Source organism: Ischnura elegans, chromosome 7, assembly GCF_921293095.1.
Source record: "Ischnura elegans chromosome 7, ioIscEleg1.1, whole genome shotgun sequence".
Classification (NCBI taxonomy): Eukaryota; Metazoa; Arthropoda; class Insecta; order Odonata; family Coenagrionidae; genus Ischnura; species Ischnura elegans.
Genome location: NC_060252.1, coordinates 90765062 through 90784835, shown reverse-complemented (window position 1 = coordinate 90784835; position 19774 = coordinate 90765062). Strand labels below are relative to the sequence as shown.

At 39.2% G+C, this 19774-nt stretch overlaps 1 protein-coding gene across 1 annotated transcript; it reads right to left on the bottom strand.

The window, feature by feature from the left end:
- Positions 1 to 912: 912 nt before the first annotated feature.
- LOC124161832 (sterol regulatory element-binding protein 1) lies at positions 913 to 19512 on the bottom strand. The gene is made up of 15 exons (XM_046538035.1): positions 19375 to 19512; positions 18279 to 19051; positions 17522 to 17690; positions 16204 to 16391; positions 15461 to 15760; positions 14871 to 15075; positions 14439 to 14623; positions 7016 to 7197; positions 5885 to 6127; positions 5320 to 5512; positions 4855 to 5056; positions 4254 to 4567; positions 2782 to 2958; positions 2156 to 2294; positions 913 to 1589 (listed from the first exon to the last, which is right to left on the bottom strand). Exons 1-15 carry the CDS (start codon positions 19505 to 19507, stop codon positions 1375 to 1377), a joined length of 3618 nt encoding a protein of 1205 aa, XP_046393991.1. The 5' UTR covers positions 19508 to 19512; the 3' UTR covers positions 913 to 1374.
- Positions 19513 to 19774: the final 262 nt, after the last annotated feature.

Here is a 19774-nt window from a genome sequence, read left to right as displayed (position 1 = left end):
AGGTGGAGCAAATAATAGCCAATATACCTGTTGCGAACAGATATACAGGAACAGGAGTGGTGCGGCGACAGATAATCATCTATCCGATAAACGTAAGCATAAATCCAGACGAAATGCGATGTTTTTTTGCATCACTAAATTTCCTTACTCAAATAACGACTAACTATTCAAACAATTTATAAGTGCCGCACTGAATAAAAATCATGCAAAGCATTGTTTCGTCAATCATTATATTTATCGAACAACAGTTTACCACATAAATTTGAGACCGAGCACTCCTACTGAGACTCATTTCTAACAGATCGCTAGCAATTACAGAGGTTAAGGAGTCTTGATGTAAGTCTTCCGGCGGTGAAACCCTCGCTATGGCGAGAGCCAACACCGAAAGGGTCTCGTAAAAACGAATTTTTTAACACGCTTATTATAGGGTCAATTGACGGTGCATCGGCTATCTCTCGTAATAGCGGGGGTGTCGCTATAGCCCGTACTCGCTTTGACGAGGTTCCACTGTAGGTCATTTAGCTCACCTTCTATTCTGTGAAATTTTCAGTAAGACCGATACGTCAACCCATGACAGCAGCATTGCTCTTATTTCCATGATAAATTTGATTAACATTCAAGTGTAGAGCAGGCCATTTTCCCTTGGTTTGATTGGGTCGACCCAGGTATCACTTCTCTTTTGATGAAGCTCAGAATTAGACTTACCCACTCAAAAAAATTTGACTTTTACTTTTTTGGGATGCTGTATTGTTGTTGATGATGTTATCCCCCGAGTGTGAATGATAAATTTAAAGGGTATAATCTTTATATTATTATAGCTTTATTAAATAGAAATATAAAATATTTTATACACAACTTTTTTTTAACTGCTAAAAGTTTCAAATTAGCAGGCTTATATTTTTTGTACAAATGATCATTTATATTACATTAGTGGAAACTACATTCCACACACCCAAAAAAGTAAATGGACTCCTATGAATAGACCATTTATTTATGGTATCATCTTTGGTTCACACACACTACCCGACAAACTTAACTTATTTACACACTTCCTGCCATTAATTCCAAGATGAAGGAACAGTTTGAGCATTTTAACTGGTATTCTTTTTGGAATCAAACAGGATTGAAAACGAAAGACAAGCAGAAAAGTTAATGAACTGATCTAACTTGAAATTCAGAGATCCATTTTCAGGTCTTCCTAAGATGACAAGTTCACTTCTCAAAATAATACAGAACATTGGATTCAAACTCCAAGTATAAACAGAAAACACTTTCAAAAACTAAGTTTTCTCTGAATGAACATTATCTCACGTAGCAGGGCAAAAAACATGTCCCTAGTTGACAAGAGTGAGATTCCTTCCTCACAGTATACCATTAATTTGTCACTGAGTTTCCAATGGATTTCATCAATCGATAGCAGTCATCTAGTCTCTTGCGGTCTCCAATGCGTTCCAGGGTCTTTGCTGCCTCTGCAAGCATACCAGCCCTCTCACCTGGTGATGACAGCAGGGGTGTGGGCAGATGACGGCAGGCGATGTACAGAGCTGTAGCATGCTCCCTGTCCCCTCCACCAAGGTGATGCGATTTGTCTGAACAAAAATTGAGCAAAGATTTTATGAATACTAAATCATTGATTATTGATGGGGCAATAGGTATTGAGAGAATAGAAATGTATACTTATTACTCCAGCAAGTTAAAACCCTTATGTAAATATGACACTGACTCAACTTTGAAGAAAACTCAAGAAAACCTTAAAAACCCACACGGCTGTGTTCATTAGTGACACACATTGGTCTGCGATGAATTTTCTTTGGTACGTGTTAGACTCATGGCAATATTTTGTAACTACATGAGAAAAACCAAGAGCACACATACATTCTTTGCAAGAAATACGCATAGGTTTAAATTCAATTACTGCCCCAAAGTAAATTATAAGATTACTGAGACATAAAGTATACTTTTCGAGACCATTGAATTAAATCATATTAAGAGCTTTGAACGATCCAGAGCAATTAACTTACACAGATCTGAAAACAAAAAGAGATCATCTAGCATTACTAAACATTTTAATTTAAATATGAGATCTCTAGCAATGCATTACTGTTGCTGAACTAGATGTCCCATTTAAATAAAGTGAAATGAAATAAATTCTGACCCCCTTTCCTACAGATGACTGAGGACCTATTATGTCTGTGACGGAGGCTGCGGTCTAGGAGTTGCTGAGTCCGGGCTGGTGAGGCACCAGCCATGAGCCTGGCTGTAGCTTCAAACAAGAAGACACGCGGGAGAGCAGACTAGATAAAAGAAAAACGTGATACCTGGTGAATACCGCATATATATATCTCATTTGAACACTGAATAATATAAAATATGGTTCTAGATCTGTCTTAATTCTTTGCAAGCTGAATACTCAAGTTCTGGGAGAATTCAGGCCATATTTTAAAACTATACATTTTCAATTGCATGAGAGCTGGCTTTATGGAATATCCTCATTTTTAATTAATAGTACTTAGCATTTCCACTAGAAAAATGACACATGAGTGTTTAGACCAGTCGAAGTGCACCAAATAAAGGAAGTAGAATAGACAGTGATCAACTTATTTAACTAATTTTAAAACCAATAATAAGTTGTCACTGTCAATAGTTTTAATAATTTATTTCCTTGTACACTGATCTATTTGGAAGAAAATTAATGAAGAAAAATAAAATATATCAAAAAACTAACATATATTCATAAAGCTTTCTTAAATAAGATTATAGTTAATATGGATCGCTACTTACTGGGATGAATTGTGTGATTCTCCTCAAAGATGAAAGATCCTGCTGGAAGCCAGTTAGGACAGGAGCAGGCACAGGGGTCAGAGAGAGAACAGAACCAGACTCAGACTCAACACCTTCTTCCTCCCACAGCTTTGTCCTGGTCTCCAAAAGCCAATCACATATAAGCAGCTGAGCTAACTGGAATTTAATTAAAATAAATTCATTTTCATTTCAAGACATAAAGGTGAGTTAGAGAAAATTTTTAGTCTAAACCCAATGAAATATGTATATTTATTTCTTGGTTTTAAATTATAAGATGTAGGTGTTAATTCCCTCTTACTTCTTGGGGAATGGTAAAACTTGAAGCCCCAGTGAATGAACCTTCCAAAAGTTTAAGAGCATTTTTATCCACAAAAAAGGTATATCAGTTACTTCTCCACATTCTACTGTTTTTTTACATAGTAAGAAGTATTTTAAAAGATAAAAGATTTAAAGGTGTTACCTCATGGTAAAAAAATTTTTTTTGACCGCAAGGTAGTAGATAAATATACAAGATGCCCTAATTATTACTGCATAATCACAAAGTAATCTTATAACACAGTTGAATACCAATGCTGGCAAAATTTAACTGCAGATAACATGTTGGATGCAGAAAGGCCCAACTTCAGGGATTGCACTGAGGAAACATTGCAGCTTTTAAATTCACATGCAATGCAACTACAATGCACCCCGGGAGTAGGAAGTATTTCCAGGTCAAGCACAGCCACTCCATCAGAGCACTAACTAAATAAAGGCTTGAATACTGTGGTGGAATACAGAAACACCTTATAAAAAAACAACTGGAAATTCTTGCAGCTCCAACCATTGAGTGCAGCCACCAAAATGTAAGTTACATAAATATTAAATGTAAACATTTAGGTTGATGTCAAATAAAATAGTAGTAATATTCCTAACATGAGAGAAAGGAAGTCATATAAAGCAGCTAAAAAAATAAAAAATACCTAACTTCCCCAATTCAATTCTGCATCTTCATAAAAAAAACATTAAAGGCTGATATAGATAAGCTTAGATGAAACTTTGAATGAGGGTTTGCATTTGGTTCCAAAATAAGTTCCATTATCTAACCATACACAGCACAGAAAATATTGGGACGGTTTCCAGGGAATTGCATCTGACAACATTACATTACAAAGAAACAAACCTAAATTTTCTAAGTACGATTATCAGAGCAAAATGGTAACAGCAAAACAATGTTATCTTGATCACAATGTTTTACAGAACTATTATTTCGTCTGATAATCTTGATATGAAAATTTACAGTGTTTCAATGAGAAAACTACCATGCTTGCTTACTATAAAGAAAATTTACAAGGGCTATAGAGTCCACAAAATCGGAAAAGTTTACAAAAAAAAAGTCCAATAATACTTTCACAATGTTTATGAGCTGAACCATAAAATATAATCAGAAAAACAAAAGGAAAAAGATGCACTACCAGAGCCATTCCACTGTTGGCCTGCCTACAGCTTGCATATGTCACAGCATCATCAAGAAGTTGACCAGCTGTGTTGCACAACCTAAGGACTGCACGACTTGACGTGCCACGGCTTGGTCTTGAGAGGAGTGCCCGCTGAGCTCGGAAGGCCAGAAGAACTGCCCTCGGCAATGGATCATTCATCTTCTCCAGTAACTCAGGCAGTACCTCGATTCGAGCATAGAGACGCTCAGCTTGTTCTCCCTCTTCACCAAGCAACCAGTATGCAGCCACCGAGACTACACATGCCCACCAATGAGCAACTTCATCTGAGCCTGAAATTAAAGAGGAACATGAAATTTAACAATGCTTAGGAATTATTGGTAACTTTATTCCTCCAACCAATGGCATCACAAAAAATTGAAGACTGCAGGAAGATAAAACATTCAGATTTGGGAGCTCTATTTATACGCTCTTTTGCAACTGAGCTCATTCTGTATTGGGATATTTCCTTCTCCATGTTTTCATTTTTTCAAGTTTTACTGCCATCAAGAGGCCCATCTGTAACAGATTTTCAGCTGACTTGGTCATACATTAAAAATGACGTTGCAGATATACTCACAGCTTCCTGGTCCAAGTGACAACATTACATCAGCAGAGGATGAATCTGAGGCCAAGGCATTCTCCATCAGGAGTCGAGTGTACGTAAGAACATCTGCAGTTTGAGTTCTCCTCATGGGCTCATCATCACATGCATCAGTTATTCTACCACCAGGAGCAACAAGAGTCTGCAGTGCTCTTTCTTGTAGGTGTTCTCTATACATCTATAAGTGAGATATGAATAGAATGAAATGCATCATTCAACACAACCCATAGATCACCACAACAAACCTAATACTTCAATCACAAATGCAAAAGCACTTGCCAAATGCCAACACAAAAAAGGAAGGCCCAATGAAAAATGGAAGCTAAGGCATAAATTCACCCATACCTTCACTCTGTAAACTCATAAGAGAACTACAGTTATTCAAAATAAATTTATAAGTTAAAAAAATCAGAATAAAAAATTAATAGCAGAAATACACACCCTGGCAGCGTATGCTAATGGATCGGATCTGTTGCCCAGACTGCTGAAGAGTGAGTTGTGTGTCACTGAGCCATAGGACCACTTCTGCGTGACAAAGAAGCGGAGCCCATAACTACTGAATAGCCACTGCAAACGCATTGGCACTTGGCTACAATGCTTCAAGCAGACGTGACGTGCTAGTCCAAGGTAATACCTAGACATGAAAAAAAAAAACGTAGACAAAATCATGAATATACGAAGGCACACACACCAATACTTCAGCAATACAATTAGGTACATAAATACATGAAGGCAGAGCTTGAGGTTTGAGCAAATAATATTTGCTTCCATGTCAATGCTGGCAGTTTTCCTGCCAAAGTATCCTGCCATATCATAGGAGTATAACAACTCAAAGAATATTTTACTACTGAAAGAGGATTTCTGCCACACAACAAAGACTATAATTCATACAGTGAAATTAGTGTGAACAAGTCTAATTTGAAACCTTAATTGAATTTTGTAGCATTGTAATGGTAATAGCAAGTAATTTGTACTACAAATGGGACAAAAAATGGCTGATACTGACCTACTCAGCCTCTGCAGAAAAGATGGACAGCTTTCCTTGATGCGTAAGGCTGCAGCGACATATATGTCTGCCAATTGCTCTGGAGGGAGGAGGTCTGAAGATGCCTCTGCCATGTTGACAGCATTAAAAGCCAGCATAAGTCCACCATAATCATGAGTTCCACTTACTAAATGGAGTTGGTGAAGTTTGTGATACACCAGAGATAACTCCTTGGCTGAATTTACGGCTTCCCTCCGGGTAGAGCTGAAATGCAAGTATAGGAAACTACATTATGAAAAAACTCTCAAAGTGAGGAAACAACTAAACATAAGAATTGCTTAAATCTCTCCCTATAAGCTTTCTTAGAAACCCTTGAATTTGTAAGCAGTATTATACTAACAATTATATCATCACATGTAAGTGACATTTTAAGTAGTAGTATTAACATTGAGTATGTAAGTCTAAAGGTGCCTGTGTTGTTCATTCTTTTCACCAGAGGGACAAGTTAGTACAAAGCCAATCCACTAACTATGGCTCATTGCCGAAGTGAAGAACTCCAGCTTGCTGTAGACTAAGTAAATCCAAAATAATTCTCTCATCATTTATTCATTTACTCTTCCCATTCACATTAACATTGTTGACATAAGGTTGTGTAAACGAAATCCCCGAATATAAACTGCCATTTTCACAGAAATTTTCTGCATAAGCTACATCAAAGTATTTCTGGTAGGATATAAAATCTCCAAATTCAATATATAAGAAAGGACAGGTGGCAAAGTTTTTCTAGAAGTTAAACCACATTCACATTGCACTACTCCTCATAAAATAACTGACAGTGAAATTGAAAATGTATGGTTCACAATTTAACAAAAGGAGTATACATGTTTGCCTTTTCATAGACCTCCCACCTTATTATTTACCAATTAGAAAATCAAATATCAACATTTACTTTGAAAGAAAGTAAAGAGGCTTCATTTATACCATGGCAAGAAATTTATGATAATCACCAAAAGAACTGATTATGGAATAATAGAGGTACAGATGATTACACAAGATGTTTAGCTTGCATCAGATGAATGCTAAGATTAATCATAAAGATGGCATGATGTGCAGTCAGTTAAGGTCTGGGGCTACCAGAAATATGGCACATACACATCCAGAAAGAATCCACCAGAGTGCCTGGCAAGCCATCGGCCAATCCACAAACGATGCAGCATCTGTCTCACCAGTTGCCACATGGTTGACGTGAAGAACTCTATCTTTGATGTGGGCAAAGGACGTCCATAAGCTTGAAGGCATCTCTTCAACTCTTGATTACCTCCGGACAGATCACCCTGGTAAGAAAAAGAAACCATGACCACCACTGTTGAAATGAAATGGTTGCCACCAACTCTCTCCATCCAAATGTTTTATCACAATTGGTTCCCAAAAATATTACACCACTGAAACATTGGCTAATGAGGCTTTGTGGCCACAACAGTCATAGCTGATTTGCCACCAATTTTAGAGGGATAGTCAATTGCATTTTATACTCTATCACAGTAATGTTGGAGAAACAAATTTTCTGAAGCCTAATTTTCCTAATGCCAATAACCTTCAACCATGTTTTCAAATTTTTTTGATGGTGGGACAAAGCATATCAATAACAACTTACGACTTTATTTTATAGACATAATGGCAAAAAGGAATCATAAGCACATTGAAATACAGTGAAACCTCTATACAACGAACCCCTATACAACGAAATTTTAAGAAAACCCCTCTATTTCGAAGTTAATGGCCCGGTCCCGGTTCCTTCCAATGGTTAATGCATGCAAAAAAACCTCGCGTAACGAACCTCTCTAACTACGAAAACTCCGTACAACGAAGTCCACACTTGGGCCCAAAACAGGAAAAGTGCCCCTCTAGAACGAATTATTGAGAATAAACGCAGTATTTTACATTTTATAATTTTTCCTTAGATATTTACGTAATAAGCAGGAAGTAGAACTACAGCGGAGGGTGCCGTTGACGTGTCTGCTAAGGCAATGAAGATAGTATCGACGGCAACATCGGAAAAGGCGCAAGCTCAAACGAGCCCTTGGATTCACATGCATATTTTCTAAACGCGTGAGAGTGTAACACGGCCCCGATAAGTCATACTATGTAGAACTGGCTCGCCACCATCTGCTTGTCTCGTATCAACTCACTCTGCGACCCCTGTTCCGAAAGTACGTATCAAATGTCTCTTCGGAGTTGTTGCGAGCGAAGTTGGGAGGGGAGTTGCCTTTTTCTACGTATCAAATGTCTCTTCGGAGTTGTTGCGAGCGAAGTTGGGAGGGGAGTTGCCTTTTTCTCCCCCTCCCCCCCAGGTAGCTGGAGGGTGAGAGCGGGTCGGATGACTAATGGACCGAGAGGGGCGGGGGCGTAACAGTGGCAGCCGGCCAGCTGTAACCCAGTACAGAAAGGTAACCTGAGAAGATTTCTACGTAATGTGATCTTGCTCGGTGAAGGCCATAGTCAACTAAGATAACTACTGATTACTCATCCACTCCTCTATCACCCTTCTCAGCTAACGGGGAGCGAAGCATTGGCTTTATTTGTACCTACTTTTTCTTATGGTGGGAACCGTCGGAGTTGACAATGTATGTTTACTATGGCGAAGTATTCAAAACTTCATTGGTTGGTGTTCAACCAATGAGCGCAAATTTTTGTCTACTCTGTCCCCATCCCAGAGGAAAATCTGGAGAATCCCCTCCACCAAATATATATATATATATATATAACCGTCTTTTCCTTGATGGATGTAGTCTGTTAACCTGCAAGTGGTGCGTTTGCTCGAGATCGTACATATATTTGCTCGATTGCTTGAGGATACCATCTTCATTGTGTTTATGGAACGCCCATAATTCGACGGGGATCTGGTCCAACTGGAAGAATTTCGAAGCTGATTTGGATTCCACGCCGATCGCCAAGAAATTTAATACTTGTGACACGGATTGGGCGAATACGTTGCGGAAGACAGGTAAGACTGAAAGCATTTTATTTGATGATTCTCTACCAATTTTTCTATTACGTCATGAAATTATTTTGCCCTTTAAAATCACTGATGTTTTGAAGTATTGCATCTCGTAAAGTAATTCATCTGTTGCAATTGTATAATAATTAAAGGCAATTTATTTCACAATTTTGAATAAAATTATCAGTGATCCTTCAAGATATAGCATTTTAACTACTTTTTGATAACAAAATATTGGTACTCAAAAACTGCAGCTCCACTTTCACGGCTAATTATTACGTTCTAGCGCTTTATCCTATTCCCTTCCGTAAATTCCCATCACCTTTGGCAATAAACCTCTCCGTACCTTTACCCTACCCTTTCTCCTAGTGACATGGTATGACGAATGGCCTGAGGTGCCTTGCCTATCACATCATACCTTTCCTCTTCCCGTCCCCCCTTCCAACCCGCCACGTCCCTCCAGCGCACCCGTTCCCCACTTGACCAGTCACTAACTCCGACCAACCAAATTTTCATGCATGGTACATACCTGATGGCATCGCTAAGCAATGTCAAGTAACGTAAAAGAATTTATCTTTTACGTTACTTGACATCTTTTACGTTTTGCTCAAAACCAAATATTTTTTATCTATCGAGGAATCACTGATGATATAAAAAATTTGGCTAGTCTTCAACTTATTTTATCTTCATCGCAATGGATTCAGTAGTAACAAAGATGCGACTCTTCAGACTCGAATATCTTTCCTGTGTGCGAGGACAATTGAAGTCTGGAACTCATTCCCTGTTCGCTTTACTGATTATTAGGAGCTGAGAAAATATAGGAATAGTCTGTCCTAGTCTGCTTTAGTCATTACCTGTGGAAACGGCTGCACGAGTTAATTGTGACAACAGGACTTGCTTCTACGGTACGAACTGGAAAATATTTTGAGATTATTCTTTCTTAATTTTTCTATAAATTGAGTATTTTTCGGTTATTTTTATTCCTTCCTTATTATTATAATTATTCCTTTACAGTAAAATGGCCAATACCACCAAAAAACGCCGACAACTCTCCATTGAAACGAAGTTGCAAATTTTGGAATCGGTCGACACTGGAGAGAAAAAAACGGCAATTGCGGAGAGATTTAACATTCCGGCATCCACACTTTCCACAATTATTGCCAACAGGCACAAGATGGGAAATGGTATTGAGAAATTTGGTCCGGAAAGGAAGAGGTCTCGGTCATGCAAAAATGACGAATTAGACAGGAAAGTATTTGAGTGGTTTACGGAAGTGAGAAGTGCCAATATCCCGTTATCTGGGTCCATCCTACAGGACCGGGCGAAAACAATAGCCCTAAAATTAGGGATAGATGATTTCCACGCCTCTAATGGATGGCTCTCAAGATTTAAGCGTCGGTGGAATTTGACGACTCTCAGGGTATGTGGGGAGGAAGCAGCAGTCGACGTGGCCGTGGTGGAGGAGTGGAAGAAAAATTTGCCTTCCTTGGTGGCTGGGTATGATCCCAAAGACATTTTTAACGCCGATGAGTCTGGCTTCTTCTATAATCTCCTTCCGGACTCCACGTTAGCTACCAAGGGAGAAATTTGCCATGGGGGCAAACGAAGTAAAGAAAGATTGACCGTTCTTTTCTGCACTAACAGTGACGGGTCAGAAAAGTTGAAGCCTTTCGTGATTGGTAAATTTGCTAGTCCGAGGTGCTTCAAGCATGTTAAAAAATTGCCATGCCGTTATGGGAATAACAAAAGTGCGTGGATGACGGCAATTTTATTTTGAGAGTGGCTCGCATCACTTGACGCAGTCATGGGGGGTAAAAATAGAAAAATTATTCTTTTCCTTGACGGCTGCACCGCTCACAAAACATCAGATATGAAACTGAGAAACGTGAAAGTCGTACATTTTCCCCCTAATTGCACGAGCAAAGTGCAACCACTCGATCAGGGGATTATTTCCCTCGTGAAGAGGGCATATAGAAGGCAGCTGGTTGAATATCTTCTACCTAGAATAGGAAACACGGAAGACATCAAATCACTGAAGTGGAACATCCTGCAAGCCATTCAGCGTCTCTGTGTTGCATGGGATGGAGTAGAGAAGAGCGCAATCACGAATTGCTTCAGGAGGGCAGGCTTTCCCGGAGAGATGGACGTCCAAGACGACCCACAGCCGGAGGAGAGGGAGGAATGGGGCGAAGTCGCACAATTGCTAAACATTGAAGGGGTATCTTTCGAAGACTTTGCAAACATTGATGATGATCTCGCTGTTTTTGGCAAGAATGAGGATCCTGAAATAATCACAGAGACGCAGGATGTGAGCGATGAAGAGAGAGAAGAGTCCAGCAATTGCGTAGTGCGCCCCAGTTGGAAGGAAGTGGTGGACGCAGTAGATGTTTTGGAGCGAGTTTTTATTACTTCAGAAGATGGAATAGAAAATTTGAAAATTCTGCGGCAGGTTGAGCAAGCAGCCAGTAAAGAAATGAGAAAAAGGATGAGGCAGACAACTTTGCAAAACTATTTTAAATAGAATAATTTTGGATTAAAAAACTTAAAAACAGATACCGTCTCTTATTTATTAAAAATATTATTTAAACCCATTTTTTTCGAAATTTGTTTAAACTTCCTAAAATGTACTCATTTGAAAAGAATATGGAATGTTTCGGCTGAGGTAAGTCTCAAGAGAGCTGTCTGTATATACAGCGAGGACAGTAGACGATGTTGTATTTATATTTGTGAGGAGGTAAGTGAAGGAGAGATAAATCGAAAGGCAGATTACTAATACATGAATTTTGTCCTCCTTCTGGGTGTGTGTCAAATAAGTTGGGTTACTTGAAGAGCGGCAGACCACAGGGTCACGCACTGTCGGAGACGCATGAGATTTTGGTTAGGGGAAGGGGAATCACTGAGGAGAGGGATGGCTCCCCGAAGAAACGTGGAAGGGGAGGGGAGATAACAGCAGCATTGTAGAGAAAGTCGCCTAAGTGCGTAGTTCTTCTTCCTTTCAGAGGGGAAATGTTATTGAATAATAGACATTTTGGTATGAAATGTTTGGGAGTGGTTAGTTGTAAATCCACTCCTTTCCTCCTCATTTCAGTGCGTGCGTGGGGTTAGACTTCTTGCTGTGTCCAACTGGAAACATCTCCATTCCAAATTGTTAGCATGAAATATTACCAGTGCAACTAGAGTTTTCAGATTATCGATCTTCGCCTGGTTTGGGCAGAAGTCCTTCAAGTGTCATAAAAGACGCGAAAAGGAGTGGGATCAGGTTCTTTCACGTGTTTTTATTCTCTGCTAACGTAACGTAACTGATTGCTAACGTAAGTCGTATTGAATTGGTTAGATAGTGCTTTAGTGACTAATTATCCCAGTTTAATAGTTATGGCCTGCAAATGGCACATACGAGAGATACGTTCGGTAAAGGACTGAAAAACCACAAACCTCGCTTAAAATTGACTAACAATAAGTATGAAGAGGTGAACTGGATGAATTCCCAACGATTCCAACTGTCCTTATACTCGGGGAATACTTAGTTGTTGTTTTTTGTCTATCAGTGGGTAAAGTAATTGCGTAAGCTTGGTTTCGCTGAGCGTATGACTGAAGACGGTTCCGGGATTTCCTTCCTTACCTTCCCATTCTATCCTCTCCCGAGGGCGTCGGCGGGCTCCTTTGTCGCGACGACCCCCTCCTTTTCCCTACCTTTTTACCACCCCCTCCTTAGGTAACTCGGGCGTATAAGTCTCGGACTTGGTTCTCGGGCTAAAGTTGAAACCGTATGGAGATTTTTAGTCCCTCCTAAACACTGGATGAAAGGCGACAAAGCGTGGATTCAAATATTATCCTGGCTTACTCGAGGATAGTACTGCGTTTTGGCACCGAGGAATGGGTGTACCAGCGGAATACTGATCGTGTCCAGCTTCTATTAAGTTATACCTGAGAGGAGTATCGGTCATACTGAATGCATTATCATCTGAGATTGCCATTGTTACTTTGATTGCCGACTTCCACGATTTTACTCGTGGTAACTAACACGCCCCACCTAACTTCCATCGTCGTTTATAGATATTAGTACATACCGGTCACGAACATAGATATTTACCGGAATTTCAATAGGATGCCAACAATGCACTTTATTTCGTAAGTCTTTGGGCAATATTGCTCTTTCAGGCAAATTTGCTGCACAAAACTGCCATTTGATATCGACTTCAATTATTACACTCAAAGAATAATGCCGACTAGATACTCAGGAAAATTATGGATCACTCTTTAAGACGTGATCCTTTGACATTAATTTAAAAAAAATTGTTTATCATCACTCTAGGGAAGGTTTTAATGGCGAATGAAGCAAGATTGATAAATTTGCTCGACTTGCATCGTAAAGCACACGGAACACTTTGTGCCCCTGCGAAGACGCAACCCGCTCGTTACCCCTATACAACGAAACCCTCTACAGCGAAGTCATGATTTTCCCGGTCCCCTCAAATTCGTTGTACGGAGGTTTTACTGTATATACAATAGACTCTCGTTAATACAAACGATGTTAACACGAAGTTCTCATTATTACGAAGCAATTTGTCGGTCTCAACGAAAAGGCCTATCGAATATATAGTAAGAGAAAGGTTATTATGAAATTTTTGTTATTATGAAATTACGAACCTCAGTCCCGGTCCCGGCAGTTACAAAATGAACTGTATTACAAAGTTCTGCGAAAGAGCAACGGCATTTAGGTGGATATACACTATGCTACGTTATCATCATTGATCTATGCTTAAGTTCTCTTCTGATACTGTGTCCAACAGTGTCAATTTTGGTTCTTTCTTCAGTAGGAGATACTTCATTATGCATGCAATATCATGTAATAAGCTTCATTCCTGTGGAATTATGATGACCCACTCATTAACACTTGTAAAAAATATGTACAGTTAGTCCTCTTCCTACTCGCAATGGATTTACAAACTTACAGGGGTAGGAACATTCGAAAAATTCAAGTACACCCGAAATTTCAAATTTGGCACCTTCGAAGTTTGCCCATGTGACATGACGTGGTGTAGAGGAGCTCGCACTTGGACATGATCTGACAAAGTATCATTTAATCCGGTGTGAAGTCAAGAACTGCTCTGTTTCGCCCATTCTTTCTGCGTGGACGTGGACAGCAATTTTTTTCGGCTTCGGCTATTCTGCAAGCTAGATTAATGTAATCACGTTTATATTACACACTCGACTCTGAAGATTATAAGTGAAGTAGATTGAAGAGTCAAGAAATTTTGACAAAGTATGTTTTTTTTCTTTCGATGATTCCCACAAGAAATATTCATACAAACTCCGTTATTACAAACCTGCGGTTAATAGGTCATGTGAACTTCGTAATAACGAGAGTCTACTGTGACAGCCAATGATAAAAAAGGAGAGTCCACTAACATCTGATTAAAATAATAAAAAAATAAAATTGCAAATGAAACAGCATACAGATATTAGAAGACATCATCAACTAACATGCGCGAGATTACAGTTTCTGCATCTTCAGAAAAAAATATATTCTTCATCTACAAAAGTACACTAAGAAGAGAAAATAAACATTTATTTTACCTGAGCCAAATTGAAGTCCGCCTGCTTCCTGTGCCTCCAGTACATGACGGATGCCTTGGATTTACATGGAAGAATTGGATCACCATACATGAATATTTTAATTAAACAGCTCATGAAGATCACACAGTTGAAGAGGAATATAAAAACAGATGAATTATACCACTGCCACACATCTCCAGATGTCACTGTAATGGAGCAAGAACAGCTAAATGAGGGAATGGTAGATGGCAGAGATTCAATACATAAACAGATCATGGTAATTAATTTCACTGAGAATAATATGTGCTAAATATACCAGGAGCAATGGGCCTAAATTTGTCTACATAAGATGCAAGGCGACACTATTTTAATGCCATAAGAAGAAGAGAAGTTTTGAAAGTGCATGCATTAAAAAAACTAGCCGATTACAAATTTCTTAGACCAAGAACTCACCATCATCACTGTTTCCTAGGATCGTTCGGCCTTCATGCTTGGAGGAGTACTCCCTACTCACATCAGACACTGTGTTAAGAAGCATACCAAATGGGTTGAATGCCAGAATAGAGAACATAAACATACAAAGTGCCATTCTTGTATGGTCCAGCATGCCCTTTGTGATGTTCATGATTGATGACTCATCATCCTCCTCCTTCACCATCTGTCATAAAATTAAAGCCATGAAAAAATGAAACATTGGTAAAAATATTTTACACTAATTTCCAACTTATAGAGCAATATAGAAATGTCAATGATATCAAATTATTAAGAGATTTCCATCACACACTGCTGGGCTTTAATTGTAAACAATTCTTTTAAATGAGTGAGATGTAACCACATTGACTTCAATAGAGAACTTCATTCTCACAACTCCAAAAGATAGAGAAATTAGAATAAAAGTTGTGAACGTACAAATTGTGTAAAAAATCAATTTCAATGTAATTCCCCGCACATTGTTTTAAAAAATCGTCCTTAGTTCAATTCTCAAAAAGTACGATTCTAAAGCTTTAAATCAATCAGCAACAAAGGATTTGCTGATTACTCACCGTGGTTGAGAAAGAGGTGTCAGGTGATGGTGGGAGGGAATTATTGTCATCTGAATGTGGAGGTGATAGCTCTGGTGAGGAGAGCTCCGAGTGGGGTGGTGTGATCTCACCCATGCACTCTGTGAGCATTCTCTCATTAGACGATGTTGGGACATTGGATTCGGGCACCAGAAGATCCTTGAGTGTGTGCCTCTGGGAGGCCATTTTCAATGCCATGTTCTCCTGCTTCAGCTTGTTGTTTGAATTTTGGAGGAACCGTATGTAGTCTATAGCCTTTCTTAATATAGCCGACTTGTTGAGCTGTAGGAATCAAAGAATACATTTAAGTAAAACAACATTGAACTAATATTTATGTATTTCTACCCAGTGGGATACCATCAACCAAGTTAGTAATAAATACTGCATTGCCATTTGAATTAAGGGTGCAAGATACCATCCATCAAATAAAAAGTGAAATTCTTGTACAAAAGGTGCTGTGTATGATTCATTTTTATTCATTCACTATTCCTGTTACTGGTGCCCAAACCTCTGTTACTTATAGTGTTACCAATGAGAGGTTACCAACAGACTAATACCCACTCATCTATATTTACCATGAAAAAATGCAACACAACCAAAAATAAGTTCCAGTGAAGTTATGCAATTCGTGAACTCTAAGCACAATTTTAGCAACCCTGGATTTAAAAGAGGAGTCCATAAAAAGTAGTAGGGAGAGTTATAAGAGTATAAAAGTTAAAGTGTACCTTTGCCTCTTCACCAACAACAATATTTTTTAGTTCGATAATTTTGTCATTTATGCTGGTTCGATATCGCCTTTCAATAGCATTATGAGCACTCCTCTTCACTTCCTTTTCCTTTGGCTCCGCTGTAGTTGACAGGGTTGCTATCCGATTAATGGGAAGCTTTTCTCCCTCCAGCACAAGTGGAATGCCTACAAAAAATTGAATTATGTCGAAGGAGAGCCATATTAGCAAGAGGGATAGAGGCTGAAGACATCTACAATAGAATGTAAACACAAGCAAATACTGCAGTTATTGTCAAAATAATAATAGTCAACAAAATAAAAAAATAGGGCAACCCTTGATTAAAAGAGGCAATTTACTAAAAGTGATGAACATTAAACCAGCCTTCTATAATAACATAAACCTCTAAAGTATGCTACTTTCAGTCATAGACTCTACAGAACCTGCCCTTCAGAGCAGTGTTTACCAACTGGAATGTGATGACTGTGACGACAAATAACAGGGAGAAGCCTAATGGTATGAGCAGAATATCACAGAAAAGATTACAACAAGAACACCAGTATGTCCCAATTTGCAACCCATGTCCGAGAGAAAGGCCACCATGCAGATTTGACAGCTGAGTTGCTGCACAGAGTTAAGAAAGGAACACAGCTGGATAACCGCGAGCAGTTGGAAATTTTAAATATTGTAAAGGAGGAAGCACTGATCACAAACGAACACCTGACCTTTTTCTGCTCTTCCCTCTAAGACATCCCACTAATATACTTTGAAAAAGCCCTATGACGTCAACCCACATGCAACTCTTACCAAAATAAGTACCAAGACAACTACAATTTAAAAAGAAAATTTATGAGGAAAATGCTACAAAGGTAGAATGCGGGCCTCATGGATCATAAAAGTATAATTACATTATTTAGTGATACTGTAGAAATTCCACCAAGTTATTTACATCAACAATTAGGGTAAATGGTTCTCAATGGTGAAAAATGGCAGGATGTATCAACTGGGCATTGAATTATGGGAAGATAATATATTCTCAGGAGAATACCTGAATACTACTAACAACATTACATACTAGTATAAAACTTATATTTTCAACACGCTTAATTGAAAATTAAGTACCAAAATGGCTTCAGCATGAAATTCACAGATAGCGACTAATTATCAATGTCAAATTGCTCCATAATCTAAGATAGTAAGGAGCGTTTTCATAATTGCTGGAAACTATGAGTTCATGTAACAAAGTCACGCAATTGTGTGAGGCCCCAAAACGTAATTTCACTAAAACAATATAATATTTTCAACACTTGCCACTCACCAGTAGCCAAAATGGTCCCATTTGCAGTGTTCACTAGAGTGTGGATGGATTGGGCTGGAGCCAGAACCCCACTAGTTGTGGGAGTGGCAGTAGTGACAGGCGCTGTGGTGTACATTACAGTCTGGGCCATGTGTGGCTCGGATTTCACCAACTGCGTCTGAACGAGGAGCTACGAACAAATTACAAAGGCAAATTTTAAGGAAACCTCACACACCAATGCCCATAAGAATTAGTGGAAGCGTGCTAATGTGACACAGTTTGTAAAAAAAATGACAACATTAAGCGCGACGCAACTTTATCCAACTTAGGCGAGATTATTTCCTTTGACATGCGTCAATTCAATGAGAATACGTCGGAAAATGGACTCGCACAGGTTCATTGTCAAATCTAACACGATGTAAATCGCTGACACTGTACATCTACAACAAGCTACATCACACGAATTACGTATAAGTTCCCTTAATTATTTATCAACGCCTGGTAGGCTTGCTGGGGTGAAATCATTAAAAAAAATAAAGTCTACCATAAAGATTGAGACTCGGAAGGTATTCTAGTTTTGCTAGGGGAAACCCGGCTGTGATTGACCGCCGTGCGCAACGCAACCAGCAACTGCGCACACCTGCGACATTCCACACATCAGCAATTATTTTCCAAACGCTTATGTATCACCGCATCAATAAATTGCAAGGGTATTAATTAATAACTACACTCTGAATGCAAAGAATTCATGGACTATCAATAAATGCGACATACATACCGGCATTTTATCGGATGTCATAGGGCTCATTTTCTGCAGGAGAACTTGATTCTGCTGCTTCTGCAGAAGCTGCTGTTGGTTTAGGGTATTTGGCTTCAGTGGCTGGTTCTGCTGTGAGTGTTTTGCATGTCTTTTCTGCTGGAGAACCTGCTGCTGTTTCAAGGCATGCATTTGTAACTGCAAGGCAGGGGTCAGCTGATGAAGTATCTGGGGTTGTGGTATTCCCGCAGCGGCCACTTGTACTTTTTGAAAAACCTGTGGCTGCTGCTGTATGTGTTGTTGATGAACCACATGCTGGAATGTAGGGGTCACTATAGACTGAGCACCCGTATTTGTCAGCGTGATAGCATTGGGCTGAAGTACTACAGTTGTAGGTAGCGTCACGGCATTATTTATTACCGTGGTCTTATGAGTCTGCAAAGAACCCATCAACTTGGGATGAGACACCTTCGTGTCCATGTTGGACGACTTGTCATTCATCCCCACATTATCTAGCGACGGCGATGAAAGATTATTTTGACGGGGGCCGGGACTTAACGAGGGCAATAAGGGCCCTCTGTTAGGACTCATCTGATTTCCATGAGACACGACAGGATTCGAAGACTCGAAAAAACCGTTGGAATGACTCTGCTTCTGCATGGGAACATCAGTAGTGGCCGCTGCTTGAAAAAAATCGAAGCTTTCGTCTGCTTCTGACGACCCTGCGAGTTCGTCCAACAGGGTTTCGTCAACCATCAGCTTGGACAGGAATTCATTGTCCCAATTGATAATATCTGTAAAAAATAACAAGGAATAAAAAGAATCACGAATGAATACCAATATTCGCTCAGTTAGAAAGTTAAAATACATTCAAACTCGTTGGAAGGACATAACAAACATGACCTTGGACAGACAACCGTATAATAACAACGGCTCTAACATGATATTTTCTCATTATTTATGCCAAAATCAGAGGCTTGAGAGGCATGATGAGCTTTCAGACGGTAATTAACGATGTTTTTGTAATGAGACTGCCATTCACGTCCAGGGAAAAAGGGATCTTAAATGACATTCGCAAATAATACCTTAAATAATATAACTAACATATATAACTAACCTTCTAATCCACTCATCTCGGTTGATCCCATCCCTCGAACAGCTTGTAAGCTGTCAGAGTTACCTAAATATGACATATCTTCTTGGAGGACATTCATGCCTCCTGGGTCCGCCATCGTGAACTTAAGAATCATGCTATTTTCCTGGTCCAATCATCGCGAAGCATCCCAATCGGGTGATTCTACGTCATCCACCACCTGAGGAAAGCGACGTATTATTTGAAAAATTAATCCAAACTGAAAGAAAAAATAATGCTGCTCAGATTAAATTTTTACTACAAAATTACTATGAATAATGAATATTTGAATGGAATTTCCGTAAAAATAAGGAATTTGACATTGATCGATTATTTCTCCCATTACGTCAGCCAACATACGACGCTCGAGCGCAGACGACATATG